This window comes from Mobula birostris, chromosome 10 (genome assembly GCF_030028105.1).
Source record: "Mobula birostris isolate sMobBir1 chromosome 10, sMobBir1.hap1, whole genome shotgun sequence".
NCBI classification, from domain to species: Eukaryota; Metazoa; Chordata; class Chondrichthyes; order Myliobatiformes; family Myliobatidae; genus Mobula; species Mobula birostris.
The window spans coordinates 13,404,041-13,428,842 of NC_092379.1; the positions used below are offsets into that span (position 1 = coordinate 13,404,041).

General features: G+C 42.1%; 1 protein-coding gene across 5 annotated transcripts in view; it reads left to right on the plus strand.

Moving 5' to 3' along the window:
* Positions 1-24,802, plus strand: part of LOC140204440 (cation channel sperm-associated auxiliary subunit gamma-like) — a 176,679-nt gene that overhangs the window by 147,751 nt on the left and 4,126 nt on the right. For 4 of the 5 annotated variants that reach the window (XR_011887612.1, XM_072271161.1, XM_072271159.1 and 1 more), the window contains 3 exons: positions 2,771-2,863; positions 13,367-13,466; positions 23,168-23,294. Coding sequence is in view for 4 of the 5 variants with exons in the window: in XM_072271161.1 (XP_072127262.1) it covers positions 2,771-2,863; positions 13,367-13,466; positions 23,168-23,294 (320 nt within the window). In the remaining variant the exon portion in view is untranslated. The remainder of the gene's footprint in view (positions 1-2,770; positions 2,864-13,366; positions 13,467-23,167; positions 23,295-24,802) is intronic. The other variant, XM_072271162.1, reaches the window with a different exon arrangement.

The window sequence follows — 24,802 nt, forward strand, 5'->3', positions numbered from 1 at the left end:
TCATGTTGTTCTGCTGGAGTTTCCACTCAAGCTTCCTCTTGTACCTGTCTTTAGCCTCCCTGATCCTAGCTTTCAGGTCCCTCTGTATGCCCTCAGCTCCTCCCTATTTGCATCTCTAAACGCCCTCTTTTTAGCGTTCAGGATGGCCTTAATGTCCTTTGTTACCCATGACTTGTTATTTGAATAACAAAGGACAGTTCTTGTCGGAACATTGCACCCATGGAATCTATTGGATTTCTTTGTTTTCCTCTAGGTGCCAGCAAGAAAATGAATATCAATGTTGTATATGGTATACATTCTAACTGACTGCCCATTATGCTACTGGCATTTAGGCCACCAAAGAAGGTGCTCCATCTCTGGTGGCTTCCTTCATCATGTCAGCAGCTTCTTCTCAGTTTTCACTGTTATTAGTCATGCAGGACCCAAGAGACTCCAGAATACCATTGCATTCAGACATAGGGAATTCTTCATAGAAGGATTCTTTGTTTCATCAGTCAAGGTTGTTAGCCCTGAGCTGACCCCTGAACCTGGAGGACCAGTGGCCCACTCTTAATCTGTCCTTTACCCCTTGACCTGTTTGGCATGGGTGACCCTCCCAAGAGCCAAAGCATAAAGTCCTGACTCCAGCCAGCTTAGCTCTCCGGGTCATTGAAACACACAAGCATCCAAACCACGACAAGGTTGTGGTCCTCTTGGAGGATGGTATACATAATTTAATAATAAATTTACTTTGAACTTGAACTTGGTAGGGTTTAGTAGATCTACTAGGACTTGATGTTTCAATCCCTATGGTAAGTTGGCACTCTCGATGTTGGCAGTGGGCTTGGAGTGGTGACAAGGAGGGAGGGTAGGTACGTCATTGCGATCATCAGGTGGGCACCCTCCTTCTTTGACGTTTCGTTGGTAAGCCCATGACGTCTCCAGAGGGCTCAACGGTGCTACCTGGCATCCCAGTTGTTGAAAAGTTGTTAATTTTCAGAAACAGCTGAGTGAACTTAGAAAAAAGTAGAGGGCTATGGGTAACCCTAAGTAATTTCTAAGGTAAAGGCATGTTCAGCACAGCTTTCTGGGCTGAAGGGCCTGTACTGTGCTGTAGGGTTTCAACATTTTTATGCCCTTGCACATGATTACAGGAAGGTAAAGCATGTATTGCAAGCAATAAGGAAAGCAGCTTTATTGCAAGACAATTTGAGTGCAAATATTTAGTGCACTTACAGAGGACTCCGGTGAAACCATACCTAGAATATTATGTACATGTCCGATCTTTATTCTGAAGGAAAGTTAAGTTCTGGTCAAGATGGTGCCTGCGTACAATGTCCCACGGTCGACATTTTCTAGATAGACCGCAAAACTATTTATTTCACTTTCTTATGTCTTTTACATATGTCTTTTGTCTTGAATATGTTTCTGGAACTGCTGGAGCCTGTGATCTGCAGTTTGGAGATCATTTGTGGGATCCAATGTTTAGTGGTCTCAGAGGATTCTGAGAGGCAAAAAGTGCGGGCCTCAAGGCGAGGAAACTGCGGGTAGTGCAAGCCAATATTCGACTCTATTTTGCTGATTAAAGTGACAAGGGAGATTAAAACATTGGGGGAATGTGGAACTTGAGCATCGGCTGTCTGCCTTCTGATCGCTGATGGGTTGCTCTACTGCTGGAGATGAAAGCCTGTGTGGCCTGTCACTCTGCCTGAAGAATGTTACTGAGGTTTTCTGTGTTTTGAATATGGCTATGGATATGGATATGGATTTGGACTATGGTATATGGACTTCTTCAGTTTTATAATTTTTTCTTATTCTCTGTTTTTCACCCATTCTTTCTCTTTTTTTCCTGCGAGATATGGAGTCTGGGGATTGATGATCTTGTTGCAATTATTTTTTGTTAGTTTCTTTGTTCATGGAGAGGTGTATTCGGAGGCTGATGTTCTTGTTGCATTTCTTGTGGCTGAGGAGATTTTGGGGGTTGGTGATTGTGTTGCTGTTCTTTTTCTTTTCAAGTGGCTATCTGGAGAAGAAGAATCCCAGAGTTGTATACTTTGATAATAAATGAACCTTTGAATCCTTCTAAAGAGAGTCCAATGATCATCCATTAGATTTATTTATGGGATGTTGATAGTTGTTCTTTGAGAAGAGATTAAGCCAGCTGCATCTGCATTTTCCTAACCTTATTAGTGAGTGAATGAATGAGAGAGAGAGAGAGAGAGAGAGAGAGAGAGAGAGAGAGAGAGAGAGCGAGCGAGAGAACTAGCTAGCTAGCTTGTGGCATGTCAAATTGTTGGGTGAACAATAGTTTTTTGTTGGACGACAGATCATGCTCCCTCTTTGAGGGCTTTGTGACTGCTTGCTTGGTAGGTGGCGGGCACTGATGCTTCCTGCTGGAACAGTGGGGGAGGGGAGGGGGAGGGGACTATGGGGTTCTAATGTTTTTCTGTCATTCATTGTTTGGGGCTTTCTTCTGTTTCGTTTGTGAAGAGTAAGAATTTCAGGTTGTATACTGTATACATTCTCTGATATTAAATGGAACCGTTGAATAATTGATCCATTCCATTTCTGATGATACTTCAGTAAAAATATTCTCAACTCTTTGTAACTTAGACTGATAAGCCTCACCTAATACAGGAAGCATCACAATTATCAGTAGGTTAACTAGTTAATGGAAGGTAGTAGAAATTTAAAGGAAAATGAATTTTAAAGAAAGGTGACGAAACAATAATAAGTGTAGTAGGATGTAAACTGAACGTTACTGAACTTTTTTGGAATATTTTTGCTTTAGGTGGGTTTGCCAAAAGAACTCGCCTTGCAGTGATATACCGGCAGAAGGACTTAAAGGGCCAGAATATTTTTTTCTTATTGAAGTATCTAATAGGTAAGAGAATATTATTTTTTATGGAATAAAAATGGCATATTGCTCCAGAAAGTTTGCAGAACAAAGATAATTTTCAGATAAAGATGATCTTCCCAGGTTATGTTGTAGTGGTGACCATTTCTGGTGGGAAATTTACAGCTCATTCCATATACAATTCACCTTTATGCTGCTGATGTTGTCTCATAATTAATGACACTAAAATGATGTCACAGATTTTGCAGTGAGTGTCTCAGAGCTGTTCCTATGTTTGAGTGATCAGAGGCTTGCACATGTTGTTCTGGTCAATATTGTGTGATTCTTGTCAAATTAAGTAATGCAAATTCTACATGCATGCATGCATTAGATGACTGGTGATGGTATTATTGATACAACCCCATTTTGACACCAATCCTGAGCACTGGGTTATGATGGTCCAGTTGAAACTGCAGGAAAAGCTCTCAGCCATACCAATTTTCCAAACTCTCTATTTCAATTGATCTTCAATGATTTCTAGTTTTGATTGAACAAGAGGTCATGAGGGAAGAGTTCTGCTGGAGGGGATAAAATCTCCACCGTATGCACAATGCTACAAAAGCAACTCAGTTGGAATCTTACAAAGTCATACATAATGTGTGGTCAAGTTGGTCAATGCTGCACATGATGTCCCATCTAACCCGTTCCCATTTGCCAGCATTTGGCCTCTAACCTTTTAAAACCTTTCATTTATTTATTGAGATGCAGTGCAGAGCTGGTCCTTCCAGCCTGCTGAGCCACGCTGCCTAGCAATCCTCCAATTTAATCCTAGCCTAATCACAGAACAATTTACAATGACCAACTAACCCACCAACTGGTACTTCTTTAGACTGTGGGAGGAAACCATTGCAAATTCATGAGTCTCCTGCATCAGAGGCTGGCCGATTACAGAGGCTGTTACAAGGGCAGAAATGACTACTAGATGTTCTGGGTTTTAGATATTTCGAAAGGGACAGGAAGGGAGGTAAAAGAGGTGGGGGAGTGACATTGCTAATCAGGAATAGTATCATGGTTGCAGAAAGGAAGGACTATGTTGAAGAATCATGTACTAAGTCAGTCTGGGTGGTGAAAGTCAGAAATAGGAATGGAGCAATCATTCTACTGAGAGTATTTTATAGAACCCCAATAGCAGCAGAGACACTGAGGAACAGATCAGAAGGCAAATTTTGGAAAGATGCAAAAATAATAGGGTGTTGTCATGGTTGACTTCAACTTCCCTAATATTGACTGGCATCTCCTCAGTGCATAATATTTAGATGGGGTAGAATTTGAGAGGTGTGCCCAGGAAAGATTCCTGTCGCAATGCGTATGTGGACAGGCCAACGAGAGGAGAGGCCATACTGGATCTAGTACTAGGCAATGAACCTGGTCAGGTGCCAGATTTCTTAGTGGGTGAGCATTTCGGATACAGTGACCACATTTCCCTGACCTTCGACAGGCCTTGGACTAGGATAGGAGCAGATAGTATGCAAAAGTATTCAAGGGAGAGGGTGAATTATGATGCTATTAGGCAGGAACTTGGGAGTGTAAATAGGGAACGGATTTATTCAGGGAAACACACAACAGAAATGTGGAGGTTGTTTAGGGAGCACTTGCACAGGGTCCTGGATAGGTTTGTCCCATTGAGGCAGGGAAAGAATGGTAGGGTGAAGGAACCATGGTTGCCCAGAAATATGGAACACCTAGTCAGAAGGAAGAAAGAAGCACTCTGAAGGTTTAAGAAGCAAAGATCAGGCAGGGCTCTGGAGAGTTACAAGGTAGCCAGAAAAGAACTTAAGAAGGGACTTAGGAGAGCTGGAAGGCCTTAGTGAGTAGGATTATGGAAAACCCCAAGTTGTTCTATATGTACATAAAGAACTGGAGGGTGACTACAGTGAGAGTCAGACTGATCAGGGATAAAATAAAGAACATGTGCCTGGAGGAGGAGGTGGAAAGGGAGGTTCTGAATGAATACTTTGCTTCAGTATTCACCAGTAAGAGGGACATTGACAAATATAAGAACAGTGTAGAACAGGCTGCAACATATCAACATTAAGAAAGAAAATACATTGGAATTTATGAAAAGCATTAGAATAGATAAGTTCCCAGAACTGGACGGGATGTACCCCATGTTACTAAAGGAAGCAAGGCAAGGAATTGCTCCTCTTTTGGCGATGATCTTTGCATCCTCATTGGCCACAGGAATTGTACCAGAAGTTTGGAGGGTGGCAAATGTTATTCCTCTGTTGAAGAAAGATAATAGGAATAATCTTGGGAATTATAGACCACTGAGTCTGATATCAGTGATGGAAAAATTATTGGAGATGATTCTTAGAGACAGGATTTACGAGCACTTGGAGAAGCATAGTCTGATTAGGGATAGTCAGTACGGCTGTGTGAGGGACGTAAGTCTGATTAAATTCTTCAAAGAAATGACGGGACAAATTGATGAAAGTAGAACAGTGAATGTGAATGGATTTTAGTAAGGTGTTTTTAGGGGTTCCCCATGGTCGGCTCATTCAGAATGTCAGCAAGCATGGGATCCAAGGAAACTTGGGTGTGTGGATTCAGAATTGTCTTCCCCACGGAAGGCAGAGGGTGGTAGTAGATAGAGCATCCTCTGGAGATTGGTAGCCAGAGGTGTTCCACAGAGGTCTGTTCTGGACCCCTGCTCTTTGTGATCTTTATAAATGACTTGGATGGAGAAGTGGAAGGATGGGTTACGGATGACATGAAGGTTGGTGGTGTTATGGATAGTATAGAAGGCTGCAACAGGACATTGATAGGGTGCAGAAATGGGCTGAGAAGTGGCAGATGGAGTTCAATCTGGAAAAGTCTGAAGTGATTAACTTTGGAATGTCGAACTTGAAGAAAGAGCACAGAGTTAATGGAAAAATTCTTTGCTGTGTAGAGGAACAAAATGATCTTGGAGGTCCATGCCCCTCAAAGTTACCATGCATATTGATAGGGTTGTTAAGAAGGCATTTGTTATGTTGGCCTTCATTAGACAGGGGATTGTGTTCAAGAGCCGAGAGCTAATTATACGGCTCAGTAGAACTTTGGTTAGACTACACCTGGGGTATTGCGTTCAATTCTAGTCACCTCGTTATTGGAAAAATGTGGAAGCTTTAGAGAGGATGCAGAGGAGATTTACCAGTATGCCTCCTGGATTACAGAAAATGTTGTACAAGGCAGGGCTTTTTTCTTTGGAGCAAAGAGGATAAGATGTGAGTTGATAGAGATGTACAAGTTGATAAGACACATAAGTAGATTGGATTGCCTGTTCCTTTTTACCAGGGAGGAAATGGCTAATACATGAAGTCATCATTTTGAGGTGATTGGAGGAAAGTTAAGGGAGGATGTCAAAGGTACAGTAGATTTTTTTTTACAGAGTGGTGGGTACATGGAATGTACTATCAGGGGAGATGGTAGAGACAGACTCATTAGGGACTTTTGAGAGATTCGTAGATAAAAACATGGTTGTAAAGAAAGTGAAAGGCTACGTGGGGCAGAAGCATTAGAATCATGTTGGAGTTGGTTAAAAGGTCAGCATATCGCACGCCTAAGGGCTTGTACTGTACAGTACTGTTCTATGTTCTGTATGTTATATATTTTACTCAAAGAGATGGAAGTTTCCTAGTTGGGTAGAGGGCGGCAGATTCTTCAGTGACACTCTAATCTCTCAACTGGTGCTGCCTAGATTCTGACCTCTTCAGAAACTTGTTCCAAACATGAACACAGGAACTGATTCTGGAAGTAATATGGGAGCAACTGCCTTTGACGTCAAAGCAGAGGATGACTGAGTGTAACTTCCAGTAAAACAGAAGTGGATGGCCAAAGTACAAGAGAGAGGTTGATTCACTTACACCTGTGATGGGTTTGGGCAATAATATTCGATGGCTTTGGAGATCAGAAGTTTACATATATAGTTCTGATCAACACTGGGTACTGCTAATCGTGATCCCTAATTAGGTAATGCAGTGAGTAATTTGTTAGATGTGAAGCCGGCAGGGTAGAACGCAATCCTATTATTAATGTCAGTAGCGTGGAAAGGGATAGAGCAGGAAACAGGAAAAATAGGTTATATTTAGTCAAGGATACATTCACTGAGCTATAGTGGATTCCTGTTAATTGGGACACATCGGGACCAGTACATTTTGGCCCAGTTAAGCAGCTGTCCTAATTAGTCAAAGTTTCATGGAAAGAGCTAAGGTGATATAAAGATGACAAACTATTGTTCAACTGAGTGTCTATTTGTTTATTTGTTTGTTCATTCATTCATTTTGAGATACAGCATGGAATAGGTTCTTCTGGCCCTTTGAGCCATGCTGCCACCAACCCGCCGATTTAACCCGAGCCTAATCACAGGACAATTCACAGCAACCAGCTAACCAACTAACCAGTATGTCTTTGGACTGTGGGAGGAAACCCATGTGTTGCATGGGGAGGACATACAAGCTCCTTACAGAGGAAGCCGGGATTGAACTCCAAACTCCAAAGCCCCAGCTGTAATAGCGTTGCACTGTGGCACCCTTAATTGTGTATTTAAACAAAATGCACAACAAATTAGAACACTATCAATGCTACTACAGTACTATAAAACAGTGTATTAGTTCCTAATCATTATCGACAGAGGAGCTCACTATATACGGTTATAAAGAAGGCAAATGCAATGTTGGCATTCATTTCTAGAGGTGTTGAATACAAGAGCAGGGATGTGATGTTGAGGCTCTATAAGGCACTCATGAGACCACACTTCGAGTGTTGTGTGCAGTTTTGGGATCCTTATTTTAGAAAGGATATACTGACATTGGAGAGGATTCAGAGAAGATTCACGAGAATGATTCCAGGAATGAAAGGGTTACTGTATGAGGAACATCTGGCAGCTGTTGGGCTGTATTCTCTGGAGTTCAGGAGAATGAGGGGGAATGTTTTAGAAACATTCCGAATGTTAAAAAGCCTGAACAGATTAGATATAGCAAAGTTATTTCCCATGGTAGGGGATTCTAGGACAAGAGGGCATGACTTCAGGATTGAAGGATGTCCTTTTAGAACTGAGATGCAGAGAAATTACTTTAGTCAGAGGGTGGTAAATCTGTGGAATTTGTTGGCATGAGGGGCTGTGGAGGCCATGTCATTAGGTGTATTTAAGGCAAAGATAGATAGGTTCTTGATCAGCCAGGGCATCAAAGGGTATGGGGAGAAGGCAGGGGAGTGGGGATGACTTGAAGAATTGGATCAGCCCATGATTGATGGCGGAGCAGACTCAATGGGCCAAATAGCCTACTTCTGCTCCTATTTCTTATGGTCTTATGGTCTTATCCTGAAGTGTTCTTTAGATTAACAAAATCAGCACAGGTTTGAATTAGAAACATAGAAACATAGAAAATAGGTGCAGGAGTAGGCCATTCGGCCCTTCGAGCCTGCACCGCCATTTATTATGATCATGGCTGATCGTCCAACTCAGAACCCCGCCCCAGCCTTCCCTCCATACCCACTGATCCCCGTAGCCACAAGGGCCATATCTAACTCCCTCTTAAATATAACCAATGTACTGGCCTCAACTGCTTTCTGTGGCAGAGAATTCCACAGATTCACCACCCTCTGAGTGAAGAAGTTTTTCCTAATCTCGGTCCTAAAAGGCTTCCCCTTTATCCTCAAACTGTGACCCCTTGTTCTGGACTTCCCCAACATCGGAAACAATCTTCCTGCATCTAGCCTGTCCAATCCCTTTAGGATTTTATACGTTTCAATCAGATCCCCCCTCAATCTTCTAAATTCCAACGAGTACAAGCCCAGTTCATCCAGTCTTTCTTCATACGAAAGTCCTGCCATCCCAGGAATCAATCTGGTGAACCTTCTTTGTACTCCCTCTATGGCAAGGATGTCTTTCCTCAGATTAGGGGACCAAAACTGCACACAATACTCCAGGTGTGGTCTCACCAAGGCCTTGTACAACTGCAGTAGTACCTCCCTGCTCCTGTACTCAAATCCTCTCGCTATAAATGCCAGCATACCATTCGCCTTTTTCACCGCCTGCTGTACCTGCATGCCCACTTTCAATGACTGGTGTATAATGACACCCAGGTCTCGTTGCACCTCCCCTTTTCCTAATCGACCACCATTCAGATAATAATCTGTTTTCCTATTTTTGCTACCAAAGTGGATAACTTCACATTTATCCACATTAAATTGCATCTGCCATGAATTTGCCCACTCACCCAACCTATCCAAGTCACTCTGCATCCTCTTAGCATCCTCCTCACAGCTAACACTGCCACCCAGCTTCGTGTCATCGCAAACTTGGAGATGCTGCATTTAATTCCCTCATCCAAGTCATTAATATATATTGTAAACAACTGGGGTCCCAGCACTGAGCCTTGCGGTACCCCACTAGTCACCGCCTGCCATTCTGAAAAGGTCCCGTTTATTCCCACTCTTTGCTTCCTGTCTGCTAACCAATTCTCCATCCACATCAATACCTTATCCCCAATACCGTGTGCTTTAAGAATTGAGTTGACTTTATTACTTAGGTCCTTCACATACATGAGGAGTAAAAATCTTTATGTTACGTCTCCATCTGAATGTGTAATATACAATTTTTAGTCATTTGTAACAAATTAAGTGTACAACAGGACAGTCAACATAGCATAGAAATATAATAGTGTGAGCGTGAGTTAATCAGTCTGATGGCCTGGTGGAAGAAACTGTCTTGGAGCCTGTTGGTCCTGGCTTTTACGCTGTAGTACCGTTTCCTAGATGGTAGCTCAGGGTGACTCAGGTCCCCAATGATCCTTCAGGCTCTTTTTACACACCTGTCTTTGTAAATGTCCTGAATAGTGAGTGGGAAGTTCACATCTACAGATGCGCTGGGCTGTCTGCATCACTCTCTGCAGAGTCCTGCAATTGAAGGAAGTACAGTTCCCATACCAGGCAGTGATGCAGCCAGTCAGGATGCTCTCAACCGTGCCCCTGTAGAAAGTCCTTAGGATTTGTGGACTCATGCCAAACTTCTTCAACCGTCTGAGGTCAAGGAGGCACTGTTGTGCTGTTTTACCACACAGCCAGTACATACAGACCACATGAGATCCTTAGTGATGTGTATGCTGAGGAATTTAAAGCTGTCTCCATTCCTCTTGTAGTCCACAACCAGCTCCTTTGTTTTTGCGACATTGTACGAGAGGTTGTTTTCTTGACCCCACTATGTCAGGGTGATGACTTTTACCCTGTTGGCTGCCTCATTATTATTTGAGATAAGGCCAATCAATGTAGTATTGTCAGCAAATTTAATTAGCAAATTGGAGCAGTGGGTGGTGACACTGTCAAGGGTATTCAGAGAGTAAAGGAGGGGGCTTCGTACACAGCCCTGAAGGGCTCCTGTGTTGAGGGTTAGAGGGGCTGATGTGAGGGAACCCACTCTTACCACCTGCTGGTGGTCTGACAGGAAGTCTAGGATCCAGCTGCATCTCGTGTTGATAATCGACTGCCTTCATACAATACTATCGATGATTACATTCTCCAAATCTTCATTTTCATTGCAACATTTAAGATTATTGTCAATACCTTCAAATCCTTCATAGTTCCTAATTTGTAGAAATAGTGAAATCATTTTATTTTCACTCCTGGCCTTATCTGGCATTTCCAACCCTGAATGTTTGAAACCACAGTGAGCAAGGCAGTTCTGAATTGTCGTACTGCTTACTTTTCGTCAATTATCAATGATGGAAATCATTGTGTTTTTTAACACAAGCAGATGCAACTGACACTATTTAAAAACTGTTTGCTCTAAGCATGGAGTAGAGTCTAAAAACCACCCTGTTGCTAGTTAGAAACTGTTCGGCAACAGTCTCCTGCTCCAGTTAAGTGGCATAGTGTGCTAAATGAGCAAAGTGAATCCTGGCTATTTTCTCAGTTAGTTTTTGTTCTTTAATAAGCTGCTGCCCCGATTAACCGATGGGCTAATTAATGGAAATCCACTGTATTATCAAATACTCCACTTGAGCCGTTGGGGCTAGACAGCATGGAAATCCAAATACAAACTGTTATTTTGTGGGTTTGTCTGCAATCATATAGGGCAACTTTAAAATCAGGTGATGGTAGGTAAAACAAAAGCAAATTCTTTGTTTCAAATTCAGTTGAAGGGTGACTTGTTAGGGTGTGTACAATTTCTATAATTGTATTTTTACATATGAATATACAAAGTTAATGGTGGCAATGATCTGAGTAATTTCTCAAGTCCCGATGTCTTAAGAGGCTGTTCTTTGTCATGTACTTCCAGTTTTCCCTGCCTTCTTTACCTCAACTACTCACGCATTGCCTGTCTCTCATAAATCTTACACTTTTAAATGCTTCTCCTAGTATTTTTTAGATTGTCTCATGCCATTGGCAAATCCCTGTGTTTACCACTTATTTTCCACTTCTTATACATATGGGTAGTTTTTCCTCTCTTTCCTAATATTGAAATAAAATTTTGTTGTTGCGTGAATGAGCTCACCAGAGAGAGTCACTGGTAGATACAAAGCAGCTTCCTTATTCGACAAAACAAGATACAGCAGGCATCATACGGAGACACTTTCGGTGGAAATGTCTGCTGGCCCAATGTGGGGCTCGATATTTATTTGCTAAACACACAAGACAATTCATATTTACAAAGTATTGATAATGCTTTCTTTTGAAGCTACATATAAACTTCACACCTTCTGATTTGCATCCATCCCACAGATGCCATCAGGTCTGTGGACTGAGATTCACAGCTTCTAAGAATGCATTGTTCCAAATCAAATCCACAATACATTTTCAAGGAACAGAAGACTGGTAGCCAAAGCCATTTGCTAAATGTAAATGACCTAAACCCAAAAATCACTCCAACAAAATCTCACATTTTTATCATTTCTTTTCCACAATGGGTGCTCCCTAAAACTTTGAATGTTTCCACAAGACCACAAGACAAAGGAGCAGGTTGGCCATTTGGCCCATTGCGTCTGCTCCGCCATTTTATCATGAGCTGATCCATTCTCCCATTTAGTCCCACTCCCCCGCCTTCTCACCATAACCTTTGATGCCCTGGCTACTCAGATACCTATCAATCTCTGCCTTAAATACACCCAATGACTTGGCCTCCACTGCTGCCCGTGGCAACAAATTCCATAGATTCACCACCCTCTGCCTAAAAAAGTTTCTTCGCATTTCTGTTCTGAATGGGTACCCTTCAATCCTTAAGTCATGCCCTCTCGTACTAGACTCCCCCATCATGGGAAGCAACTTTGCCACATCCACTCTGTCCATGCCTTTCAACATTCAAAATGTTTCTATGAGGTCTCCCCTCATTCTCCTAAACTCCAAGGAATACAGTCCAAGAGTGGACAAACGTTCCTCATATGTTAACCCTCTCATTCCAGGAATCTTCAAGTGTATCTTCTCTGTACCCTCGCCAATGTCAGCACATCCTTTCTTAAATAAGGAGACCAAAACTGCCCACAGTACTCCAAGTGAGGTCTCACCAGCGCCTTATATCACATCCCTGCTCCTATACTCGATTCCTCTAGAAATGAATGCCAACATTGCATTCGCCTTCTTCACTACCGACTCAACCTGGAGGTTAACTTTAAGGGTATCCTGTACGAGGACTCCCAAGTCCCGTTGCATCTCAGAACTTTGAATTCTTTCCCCATTTAAATAATATTCTGCCCGTGTATTTTTTCTGCCAAAGTGCATAGCCATACATTTTCCAACATTGTACTTCATTTGCCACTTCTCTGCCCATTCTTCCAATCTATCCAAGTCTCTCTGCAGACTCTCCATTTCCTCAGCACTACCGGCCCCTCCACCTATCTTCGTATCGTCAGCAAACTTAGCCACAGAGCCATCTATTCCATAATCCAAATCGTTGATGTACAATGTAAAAAGAAGCGGCCCCAACACGGAGCCCTGTGGAACACCACTGGTAACTGGCAGCCAACCAGAATAGGATCCCTTTATTCCCACTCTCTGTTTCCTGCCAAACAGTCAACGCTCTATCCACGTATGTAACTTTCCTGTAATTCCATGGGCTCTTATCTTGTTAAGTAGCCTCATGTGTGGCACCTTGTCAAAGGCCTTCTGAAAATCCAAATATACAACATCCACTGCATCTCCCTTGTCTAGCCTACCGGTAATTTCCTCAAAAAATTGTAATAGGTTTGTCAGGCAGGATTTTCCTTTAAGGAATCCATGCTGAGTTCTGCCTATCTTGTCATATGCCTCCAGGTACTCTGTAACCTCATCCTTGACAGTCTGTTACAAGTCTTTCTTATTATGTTCAGTGTCCATAGTTGCATTACCTTTCATCAATAGAATGATATGACTAGTTGGATACTGACGCAAACATTTTCTGCTGTTTGTGCAGTACAACATTGAGAGCATTCACAGACATAAATTACTCTTTCAGTCACAAACAGCTCTCCAGTGTCCACCTGTCAAACTGCATCCAGCCGTAAACTGTCACAGTTAAAACTAGTTTTAATTTTCTTGCAGGGGGATCGATACAAGTACATATTGTGACTACAAACTGGAGTTTATAATTCACGTACATGGTTTACCACTCAATCCTCACCGCGCACTTTTATTCATGCTAGTAAGTAGCAGAAATGGTAACGGTTGTTTATTTGTTTGAGCTGGCTCCAATTCCAGTTCATTTTCACCACATAAATTGTACAATTTATTAATAAATCAGTAAATGCTATAAATGTTCACCTGGCAGACACCATATGTGGAGAGAGAAATGCTAATTTTTAGTTGATGACTTTTCATCAGACCTAAAATTTTAACAACTCTTCACAGATCCCTTTCTTGTGTTATTTTTGAGAGGTGAATCACAGATATGCTGCAATACCCACTGGCATCTTTAATAATTGCACACTATTATAACTGCATTGTTCCATGTTTGTATTTTATTAAGCCCTTCTGTCGTAAAATGTTTTTTTAGAAAATACACTAAAAATAGTGGTAAAATTGTTAAGGATTTTAATAGATTACAATAAATAAATCATGAGCATTTACCATCATTTCCTGTGCAAGTAACAACTTTGAAACTTCCACACGTATATACTGTATGTATAAAGTTGTAAATCCAGAATTTGTTGCATGTATATTGCTGCAGGGCAGTAAGATATCATCAGTCGAGATTCTTCTTAGAATCCACTTGGGAGGAAAGAATTCAGCTCGGTACATCCCACTTTTATCTTTCACCCATCTGTGCCCATCGGGGAAGTTGAAGGGAACTGCTCCCTTTGATTTAAGTGAAAAGAAATATGTACAAGGGTCTTAGGTAAAGGTCAGCTAAATAAAAAATATTTAGATATTATTAGTTTCAAAATGCTGAAATATTTTGCAAGATTCATAAAATATGCAGTAGCTTATTAATTTAGATTTTTTATTGTTTAAAGATATTTAGAAGTATTTGGAAGTGTTTAAACATGGTGAACTGTTTTTATTTGATTTTTATCAGCATGTTTTATTGATTTTGAATGACTTTGATGCTTAGTTTTGTTTTATGGCTTATTAATTTTTTGGTAAGTTTAGAAGTCTCAGTATCATTAACAATTTACGACTTTGACAACTCCAACGCAGAAACCGTGACTCATCCAGCTGGCAATTTCTTTCCTCACTTGCAGCTGGGAAATAGCCACCTCTTATCATGCTAGTTGCCCCTGTTTGATGTGCAGGGCCTCAGCACAAATGCTCTAGTGCTTCTCAGTGGAAACAATTTCGTGAAAAGTGAATAGTATTGAAGTAACTTTGGGGTAGTTCTTCGTATGTTCAAAGAGCTTATAAATTTCAGGTGCTGGTAGAAACTGGCGACTTGGCTCTGGTGACAAAACATGATCAAACAAACTTCTATGCTCAGTGGAACACAGCAGGCCAGGCAGCATCTATAGGAAGAAGTATAGTCGATGTTTCAGGCCAAGGCGCTTCGTCAGGACTAACTGAAAGAAGAGATGGTAAGAGATTTGAAACTGAGAGGGGGATGGGGAGATCTGAAATGATAGGAGAAGACAGCAGGGGGATGGACAGAGCTAAGAGCTGGAAAGTTGATTGGCAAAAGGGATACAAGGCTGGAGAAACATAGAAACATAGAAAATAGGTGCAGGAGTAGGCCATTCGGCCATTCGAGCCTGCACCGCCATTCAGTATGATCATGGCTGATCATCCAACTCAGAACCCTGCACCAGCCTTCCCTCCATACCCCCTGATCCCTTTAGCCACAAGGGCCATATCTAACTCCCTCTTAAATATCGCCAATGAACTGGCCTCAACTGTTTCCTGTGGCAGAGAATGCCACAGATTCACCACTCTCTGTGTGAAGAAGTTTTTCCTAATCTCGGTCCTAAAAGGCTTCCCCTTTATCCTCAAACTGTGACCCCTCGTTCTGGACTTCCCCAACATCGGGAACAATCTTCCTGCATCTAGCCTGTCTAATCCCTTTAGGATTTTATACGTTTCAATCAGATCCCCCCTCAATCTTCTAAATTCCAACGAGTATAAGCCCAGTTCATCCAGTCTTTCACCATATGAAAGTCCTGCCATCCCAGGAATCAATCTGATGAACCTTCTTTGTCCTCCCTCTATGGCAAGGATGTCTTTCCTCAGATTAGGGGACCAAAACTGCACACAATACTCCAGGTGTGGTCTCACCAAGGCCTTGTACAACTGCAGTAGTACCTCCCTGCTCCTGTACTTGAATCCTCTTGCTATAAATGCCAGCATACCATTCGCCTTTTTCACCGCCTGCTGTACCTGCATGCCCACTTTCAATGACTGGTGTATAATGACACCCAGGTCTCGTTGCATCTCCCCTTTTCCTAATCGACCACCATTCAGATAATAATCTGTTTTCCTGTTTTTGCCACCAAAGTGGATAACCTCACATTTATCCACATTAAATTGCATCTGCCATGAATTTGCCCACTCACCTAACCTATCCAAGTCACCCTGCATCCTCTTAGCATCCTCCTCACAGCTAACACTGCCGCCCAGCTTCGTGTCATCCACAAACTTGGAGATGCTGCATTTAATTCCCTCATCCAAGTCATTAATATATATTGTAAACAACTGGGGCCCCAGCACTGAGCCTTGTGGTACCCCACTAGTCACTGCCTGCCATTCTGAAAAGTTCCCATTTATTCCCACTCTTTGCTTACTGTCTGCCAACCAATTCTCTATCCACATCAATACCTCACCCCCAATACCGTGTGCTTTAAGTTTGCACACTAATCTCCTGTGTGGGACCTTGTCAAAAGCCTTTTGAAAATCCAAATATACCACACCCACTGGTTCTCCCCTATCCACTCTACTAGTTACATCCTCAAAAAATTCTATGAGATTCGTCAGACATGATTTTCCTTTCACAAATCCATGCTGACTTTGTCCGATGATTTCACCGCTTTCCAAATGTGCTGTTCTCACATCTTTGATAACTGACTCTAGCAGTTTCCCCACCACCGACGTTAGGCTAATCGGTCTATAATCCTTGGTTTCTCTCTCCTTCCTTTTTTAAAAAGTGGGGTTTACATTAGCCACCCTCCAATCCTCAGGAACTAGTCCAGAATCTAAAGAGTTTTGAAAAATTATCACTAATGCATCCACTATTTCTTGGGCTACTTTCTTAAGCACTCTGGGATGCAGACCATCTGGCCCTGGGGATTTACCTGCCTTTAATCCCTTCAAGGGAGAGGATCATGGGACAGGAGGCCTAGGGAGAAAGAAAGGGGGAGGGGAGCACCAGAGGAAGATGGAGAGCAGACAAGGAGTTATTGTGAGAGGTGACACTTCACCTGTGAGCCTGCTGGTGTGATATACTGTGTCTGGTGTGGCCCTCTATATATTGGTGAGACCCGACGCAGAGTGGGAGACTGTTTCGTTGAACACCTACGCTCTGTCCGCTAGAGAAAGCAGGATCTCCCAGTGGCCATACATTTTAATTCTATGTCCCATTCCCATTCTGATATGTCTATCCACTGCCTCCTCTACTGTCAAGATGAAGTCACACTCAGGTTGGAGGAACAACACCTTATATTCTGTCTGGGTAGCCTCCAACCTGATGGCATGAACATTGACTTCTCTAACGTCTGTTAATGCCCCTCCTCCCCTTCATACCCCATCCCTTATTTATTTATTATTTTTCCCTTTTTTTTCTCTCTTTTTTCTCTGTCTATCCCTTTCACAATAACTCCTTGTCTGCTCTCTATCTTCCTCTGGTGCTCCCTCCCCCCCTTCTTTTTCCCTAGGCCTCCCGTCCCATGATCCTCTCCCTTCTCCAGCCTTGTACCCCTCTTGCCAATCAACTTGCCAGCTCTTAGCTTCATCCCTCCCCCTGCTGTCTTCTCCTATCATTTCGGATCCCCCCCCTCCCCCTCCCACTTTCAGATCTCTTACTATCCTTTCAGTTAGTCCTGACAAAGTGTCTCGGCCTGAAACATCGACTGTACTTCTTCCTAATAGATGCTCTCTGGCCTGCTGCGTTCCACCAGCATTTTGTGTGTGTTGCTTGAATTTCTAGCATTTGCAAATTTCCTCGTCTATGCTCAGTATAGCATTGGAGTCCAGAAGAACAGTCCTTGACCAAAATGTCAACTGTCCATTTCCCTACACAGATGCTACCTGGCCTCCAGTACCACCAGCAGTTTGTTTCTCTGCTTCAGATTCCAGTATAGGTAGTGACTTGTGTCTCCATAGCATTGTAGTCAAGCATTGTTGTTGATGCAACATCCAGGTGAATGAGATCATTTCCTTGAAGTGTCTTGTGAGTAGATAGCCTTTAGGGGTTCAAGAGGGTATGCAGGCTCTTCCCCATGCTTGACACTATGGTCTTACTATACCTCATCTATTGGTAATGGTAGCACTCTCACTTCTGAATGAAAAGTCATGGCTTTCCCCTTACTTGAGATACTTGAGCACAAAATTAAGGCAAACCAACTAGTGTAGGATTAAGAGTATGGTACAATGCTTGAGGAGTGGTCTCTGAATGAAATTTTAAAATAAGAATTCTATATATTCTTTCCCAGATGGAGGTAAAAAAATCAATTGTCTTATTTTGAAAGTAAGTAGGGAAGTTCTATTTGGTGTCCTGGCCAATATCCATCTTTCAGTCATCGTGGGTAAATCTGATTCTGCTATTAAATTATTATTGTTTGCAAGATCTAACTGCTTGCAAATTACTGAGGTAAATGTTTTGTGGATGATACGTACTGTAGCAATAGCTGTAAAAATTCTTTGGATGTGTTATGGTTGTGAATGGCATACTCTAAATGAAACTCATACTGTTACTCAGGTTTGAGAGACCTTGGATTAGGTTATGTTGAAAATCAATACAGCATTGAACCAGGTCTTTCCATCTACCTGACCATCTGCCATCCCTCTTTACCCTAATCCTCTCTTATTTTCCCAACATTTCTATCAACTACCCCTAAGAATCTGCCCATATGAGAAATGTATTAACGGTCAATTAACATAGCTACCTGTGCACGTTTGGGATGTGGCAGGAAAGCAGAGCGCCTGCTGGAGACCCATAAGGTCACAGGGAGACAATGCAATCTAATCTCCACATAGACAGACTGAAAAGTCAGGATTGGATCCAGGCGTCTGGGACTTCACTAGCTATGCCGTTGTGTTGCTTTTTGTTGGGGGTTCTTGTATTACTCGATAATTATGACCTAAATGTCACTTGCCAGTTATTAAAAGTTCTACAGGTCCCACATGTGTTGACATGGGGTTCTTACCTGTTTAAACACGAGGCATAATCAGAACACTGATAGCATGATTATGGAGCTGGCTAAGTAACAGACAATGGGGGTTTGTGGTGAGTTGTTTTCAGAGAGCAGAGAGAGGTATAAACTGACATTTTTCAAGGATTAATGTTGTTCTACACTGACATAAACTTGAGAATGCAGCTCCCCAAGTCTAAGTCAACTTAGCTACAAGGTTAGATTAGAGATGATGGTATGGTACAGTGGTTGATAGAGTTGCTGAAGCTGTTTCCTCACAACTCCAATAATTTGGGTTCTATCCTGACTTTTGGTGCTGTCTGTGTGAAGTTTGAACCTTTTCCCTGTGACCCAATGTTTTCAAGATTTATGATTCAAAACATATTTATTATCAAAGAATGTATAAATTATACAACCTTGAAATTTGTCTGCTTACAGGCAGCCACAAAGCAAGAAACCCAAATAACCCAATAAAAAAAGACAAAAAACCACTGTGTAGAGAAAGAGAGAGAGAAAATAAAAACACAAATCATGCAAAGAATGGAAGCAAGCCAACAGCATTCCAAACCAGACTGAGTCCCCAGATCTGCCCCCGAGGCAGCCTGAGTAGGCCCAATCCTTGGGCTCAATTCATCAAACTAGCGGGGCAAAAACGCACTGCAGCCAGTTCGGTTCACAGCCTCAGCACTGCGGCGACAGCGAGTGAAATCAGCCCAAAATTCGTGTGAGAGTAAATGGAATCAGCACGATAGGACCATAAGACATAGGAGCAGAATTAGGCAATCTGGCCCGTCAAGTCTCCTCCACCATTTAATCATGGCTGACCATTTTTTTTCTCCTCCTCAACCCCAGTTCCAAGCCTTCTCCCCATAACCTTTGATGCCATGTCCAGTCAAGAACCTATCAATCTTTGCCTTAAATACACCCAACAACCTGGCCTCCACAGCTGCATGTGGCAACAAATTCTATAAATTTACCACCCTTTGGCTAAAGAAATTTCACCACATCTCTGTCTTGAAAGGGTGTCCCTGTATCCTGAGGCTGCGCCCTCTTGTCCTAGACTCTCCCAGCATGGGAAACATCCTTCCCACATCTACTCTGTCTAGGCCTTTCAACAATCGAAAGGTTTCAATGAGATCCCCCCTCATCCTTCTGAATTCCAGCGAGTACAGACCCAGAGCCATCAAACATTCCTCATATGACAACCCTTTCATTCCTGGAATCATCCTTGTGAACCTCCTCTGGACCCTCTCCAATGCCAGCACATCTTTTCTTAGATGAAGAGCCCAAAACTGTTCACGATACTCGAGGTGAGTTTTCACCAGTACCTTATAAAGCCTCAGCATCACATCCCTGCTGTTGTATTCTAGACCTCTTGAAATGAATGCTAACATGGCATTTGCCTTCCTCACCACCAGCTCAACCTGCAAGTTAACCTTTAGGGTGTGCTGCACAAGGACTCCTAAATCCCTTTGCATCTCAGATTTTTGGATTTTCTCCCTGTTTAGAAAATAGTCCACACATTTATTTCTACTACCAAAGTGCATGACCATGAATTTTCCAACATTGTATTTCATTTGCCACTTCCTTTGCCCATTCTTCTAATCTGTCTAAGTCCTTATGCATCCTACCTGTTTCCTCAACACTACCTGCCCCTCCACCAATCTTTGTATCATCTGCAAACTTGGCAGCAGAGCCATCTACTCCATCATCTAAATCATGTACATACAGCATAAAAAGAAGTGGTCCCAATACCAACCCCTGTAGAACACTAGTCACTGGCAGCCAACCAGAAAAGAACCCTTTTATTCCCACTCTCTGTCTCCTACCAATCAGCCAATGCTCTAACCATGTTAGTAACTTTCCTGTAATACCATGGGCTCTTAACTTGGTAAGCAGCCTCATGTGTGGCACATTGTAAAAGGACTTCTGAAAGTCCAAATATACACATCCACTGCATCCCCTTTAATCTCCTCAAAGAATTCCAACAGGTTCATCAGGCAGGATTTTCCCTGAAGAAAACCATGCTGACTTTGTACTATCTTGTCCTGTGTCACCAAGTACTCCATCACCTCATCCTTAACAATTGACTCTAATATCTTCCCAACCACTGAGGTCAGGCTAACTGGTCTATAATTTCCTTTCTGCTGCCTTCCTCCTTTCTTAAAGAGTGGAGTGACATTTGCAATTTTCCAGTCCTCTGGCACCAATGATTTTTGAAAGATCATTTCTAATGCCGCCACTATTTCTAATGCTACCTCTTTCAGAACCCTAGGGTGCAGTCCAATTGGTCTGGGTGACTTGTGTACCTTTGGTCTTTCAGCTTTTTGAGCACCTTCTCTCTTGTAATAGTAACTGCACCCACTTCTCTTCCTTCACACACTGCAACATCAGTCATGCTGCTAGTGTCTTCCACAGTGAAGACTGATGCAAAATATTCATTTAGTTCATCAGCCATCTCCTTCTCCCCTATTATTATTTCTCCTGCCTCATTTTCTAGTGGTCCTATATCCACTCTTAGTTCTCTTTTATTTTTAACACACTTGAAAAAACTTTTACTATCCACTTTGATATAATTTGCTAGCTTGCTTTCATATTTCATCTTTTCTCTTTTAATGATTTTTTAGTTGCTTTCTGTAGGTTTTTTCAAAATTTCCCAATCCTCTATCTTCCCACTGATTTTTACTTTGTTGTATGCCCTTTTCTTTTCTTTTATAATGGCTTTTGCTTCCCTTGTCAGCCATGGTTGTACTATTTTACCATTTGAATATTTCTTCATTTTTGGATACATGTCTCCTGCACCTTCCTCACTTTTCCCAGAAACGCACGCCATTGCTGCTCTGCAGACATCCCTGCCAGCAGCTCCTTCCAATTTACTTTGGACAACTCCTCTCTCATACCACTGTAATTTCCCTTACTCCATTGAAATGCTGGTACATCAGACTTTACTTTCTCCCCATCAAATTTCAAGCTGAAATCAATCATTTTGTGATCACTGAGGGTTCTTTTACCCTAATCGCATCCCAATCCATATCTCCCAATCCAGTATAGCTGATTCCCCAAGTAAGCTCAACAACAAACTGCTCTAGAAAGCTATCTCTTAGGCATTCAAGAAACTCACTCTCTTGAGTTCCATTACCAACCTGATTTTCCCAATTGACCTGCATGTTAAAATCTCCCATGTCTACCATGTCTTGCCTTTTTGACTCGTTTTTTTCTAACTTCTGTTGTAATCTGTGGTCCACCTCCCGGCCACTGTTACCCATCAATGCCCTTTTACCCTTGCAAGTTTCTTAATTCAACTCACAAGGATTCAACATCTTCCAATCCTTTGTCACAAATCACATCTTTCTACTGATTTGATGCCATTCTTTACCAATAGAGTCACACCACCCTCTCTGCTTACTTTCCTATCCCTCCGATACAACGTGTAACCTTGGACATTCAGCTCCCAACAACAACCAACAGACCCTTGCCTCTGTTCCAGACACTTGATCTTCTTGTCTACCTGGGCCGACATTTAAATTGCCCAGGCACCAGGTAGGCCAAGCTCTAGGACCTGGCTCCTGGCGTCCCAATATGCTTGTGGTGCACAGCCTGAAATCATTCTTGATCTCACCAGATTATCTCAGCTCTTGGAGGAATCCAACCCCGCACCCAAGTTAGGTGCATGGGCATCGAAACTCTTCCGCATCGACTCTTCTCCAAATCACTCATTCCATCTCTGGCAATGATACCAACTAGGTCTGTGACCCCGGCTCGAACGAATTGCACCTTGCAAAGGCCCAGCTCGGCTCATCCCCCAACCAGCCTCGACTCCACCTGCCTCCTCACTGTCTACAACGATATCACCACAATTTGCCTCAGAAAAGATGTTATAAGTAATGTTTTTAGTCAAATCTCTTGCCTTTCAATTTACCAGTAAGCTGTTAGACATCTTCGGTAGTGTCGTCTTAAACTGGAAACTATTTGGTGTTCCACTTTCCTTCCATGTTCCAAAGATATGTGGGTTGAAAGGTCAATGGAAGTTCTTTGTACTGCATAAGTAAGAGGTAGAATCTAGATGGATTGATGGGAATGGGGGCGGAGTAAAATAGGACATATCCTCAAGATCTGGGGGAGTAGATTTAGGACAGAGATGAGGAGGATCTGCTTTTCCCAGAAAATGGTGAATCTGTGGAATTCTCTGCCCAATGAAGCAGTGGAGGCTGCCTCAGTAAATATAATAAATGGATCTTTTGTGGTCAATGTGATCACACTAGGCTGAAGGATCTGCTTTCTTTTAAGTAAGCTTTCTTTGGAGAAGAGTCAAAGAAGTTTCGATAGAAATCGAAAGCTGATCTAAAAATGAAAATGATGGCAATTTCTGTCACTTTTACCAGGATTTGACCCTTCCAATTCTGAAACGTATAGAATTTCTAGTCATCCAGATTTTATCTCTAAAAAGCATTCAAGTTTCAGGAATCATAGGCAAAATCAGATTCTCTAACACCTTTTGTTATTTCTTTTAGAATACTCTGAAATGATTGGATGTGGCTTTATGATATGTCTTTCTCCCTTTTTCTTTCATTAGATTACATTGTCCATATTGTGGTCAGTCCTACTTTCTTTCATTATCTATCGTTGCTACCACAGATGGTTTAAAAATAAAATTAAAAGGTTATCATTGGATGAATCAATGATCTTGCCTGATCGCACAGGTAAGTAATTCACATATTAATAGGTGAAATTTGAATTGCAGCTTATGTTTCTTATCTACAACAAATCCTCATATGTAACGATCTTTCTGGAGTCACTAGATTCTGGAATGGTCTGGAAGACTGGAAAATTGTAAATCTCACCCCAGTCTTCAAGAAAGGGGAGAGTCAGAAGAAAGGGAAATTTCTTCCAGTTAGTCTGACCGCAGTGGTTGGGAAGATGTTGGAGTTGATTATTAAGGATGAGGTCTCAGGGTACTTGGAGGCACATGATAAAATAAGCTGTAGTCGGCATGGTTTCCTCAAGGGACAATCTTGCCTGACAAGTCTGTTGGAACTCTTTGAAGAATTAACAAGCAGAATAGACAATGGAGAATTGGTTGATGTTGTGTACTTAGATTTTCAGAAGGCCTTTGACAAGACACCACACAGGAGGCTGCTTAACAAGCTGTAAGCCCATGGTATTACAGGAAAGATTCTATCACGGTTAAAGCTGTGGCTGACTGGCAGGAGGCAAAGAGTGGAAATAAAGGCAGCCTTTTCTGGCTGGCTGCCGGTGACTAGGGGTGTTCCACAGGGGTCTGGTTGGGACTGATTCTTTTTACCTTATATGTCAGTGATTTAGATGATGGAATTGATGGCTTTGTTACAAAGCTTGCAGATGATATGAAGATGGGTGGAGGGGTAGGTAGTTTTGAGGAAGTAGAGAGACTACAGAAGGACTTAGACAGATTAAGAGAATGAGCATAGAAATTGCATATGGGAAGTGTATGGTCATGCACTTTGGTAGAAGAAATCAAAGGGTTGACTATTTTCTAAGTGGAGAGAAAATGCAAAAAACTGAGGTGCAAAAGGACTTGGGAGTCCTTGTGAAGGATACCTTTGAGGTTAATTTGCAGGTTGAGTCTGTGGTGAGGAAAGCAAATGCAATATTAGTATTAATTTCAAGAGGACTAGAATATAAAAGCAAGGATGTAATGTTGAGACTTTATAAAGCACTGGTGAGGCCTCACTTGGAGCATTGTGAGCAGATTTGGGCCTCTTACCTTAGAAAGGATGTATTGAAACTGGAGCGGGTTCAAAAGAGGTTTACGAAAATGATTCCAGGATTGAATGGCTTGTCATATGAATAGTGATTGATGGCTCTGGACCCGAATTCACTAGAATTCAGAAGAATGAGGGGTATCTAATTGAAACCTATTGAATGTTGAAAGGCCTTGACGTAGTGGATGTGGAGAGGATGCTTCCTATGGTGGTCTAAGACCAGAGGACACAGACTCAGAATAGAGGGGCATTCTTCTAGAACGATGATGAGGAGGAATTTCTTTAGCCAGAGAGTGGTGAATCTGTGGAAATTTTTGCCACAGGCAGCTGTGGAGGCAATCCTTTATGTATATTTAAGGCAGAGGTTGATAGATTCTTGATTGGTCAGAGCATGAAGGGCTACAGGGAGTAGGCAAGAGGTTAGGGCTGAGAGAAAAACTGGATCAGTCATGATGAAATGGTAGAGT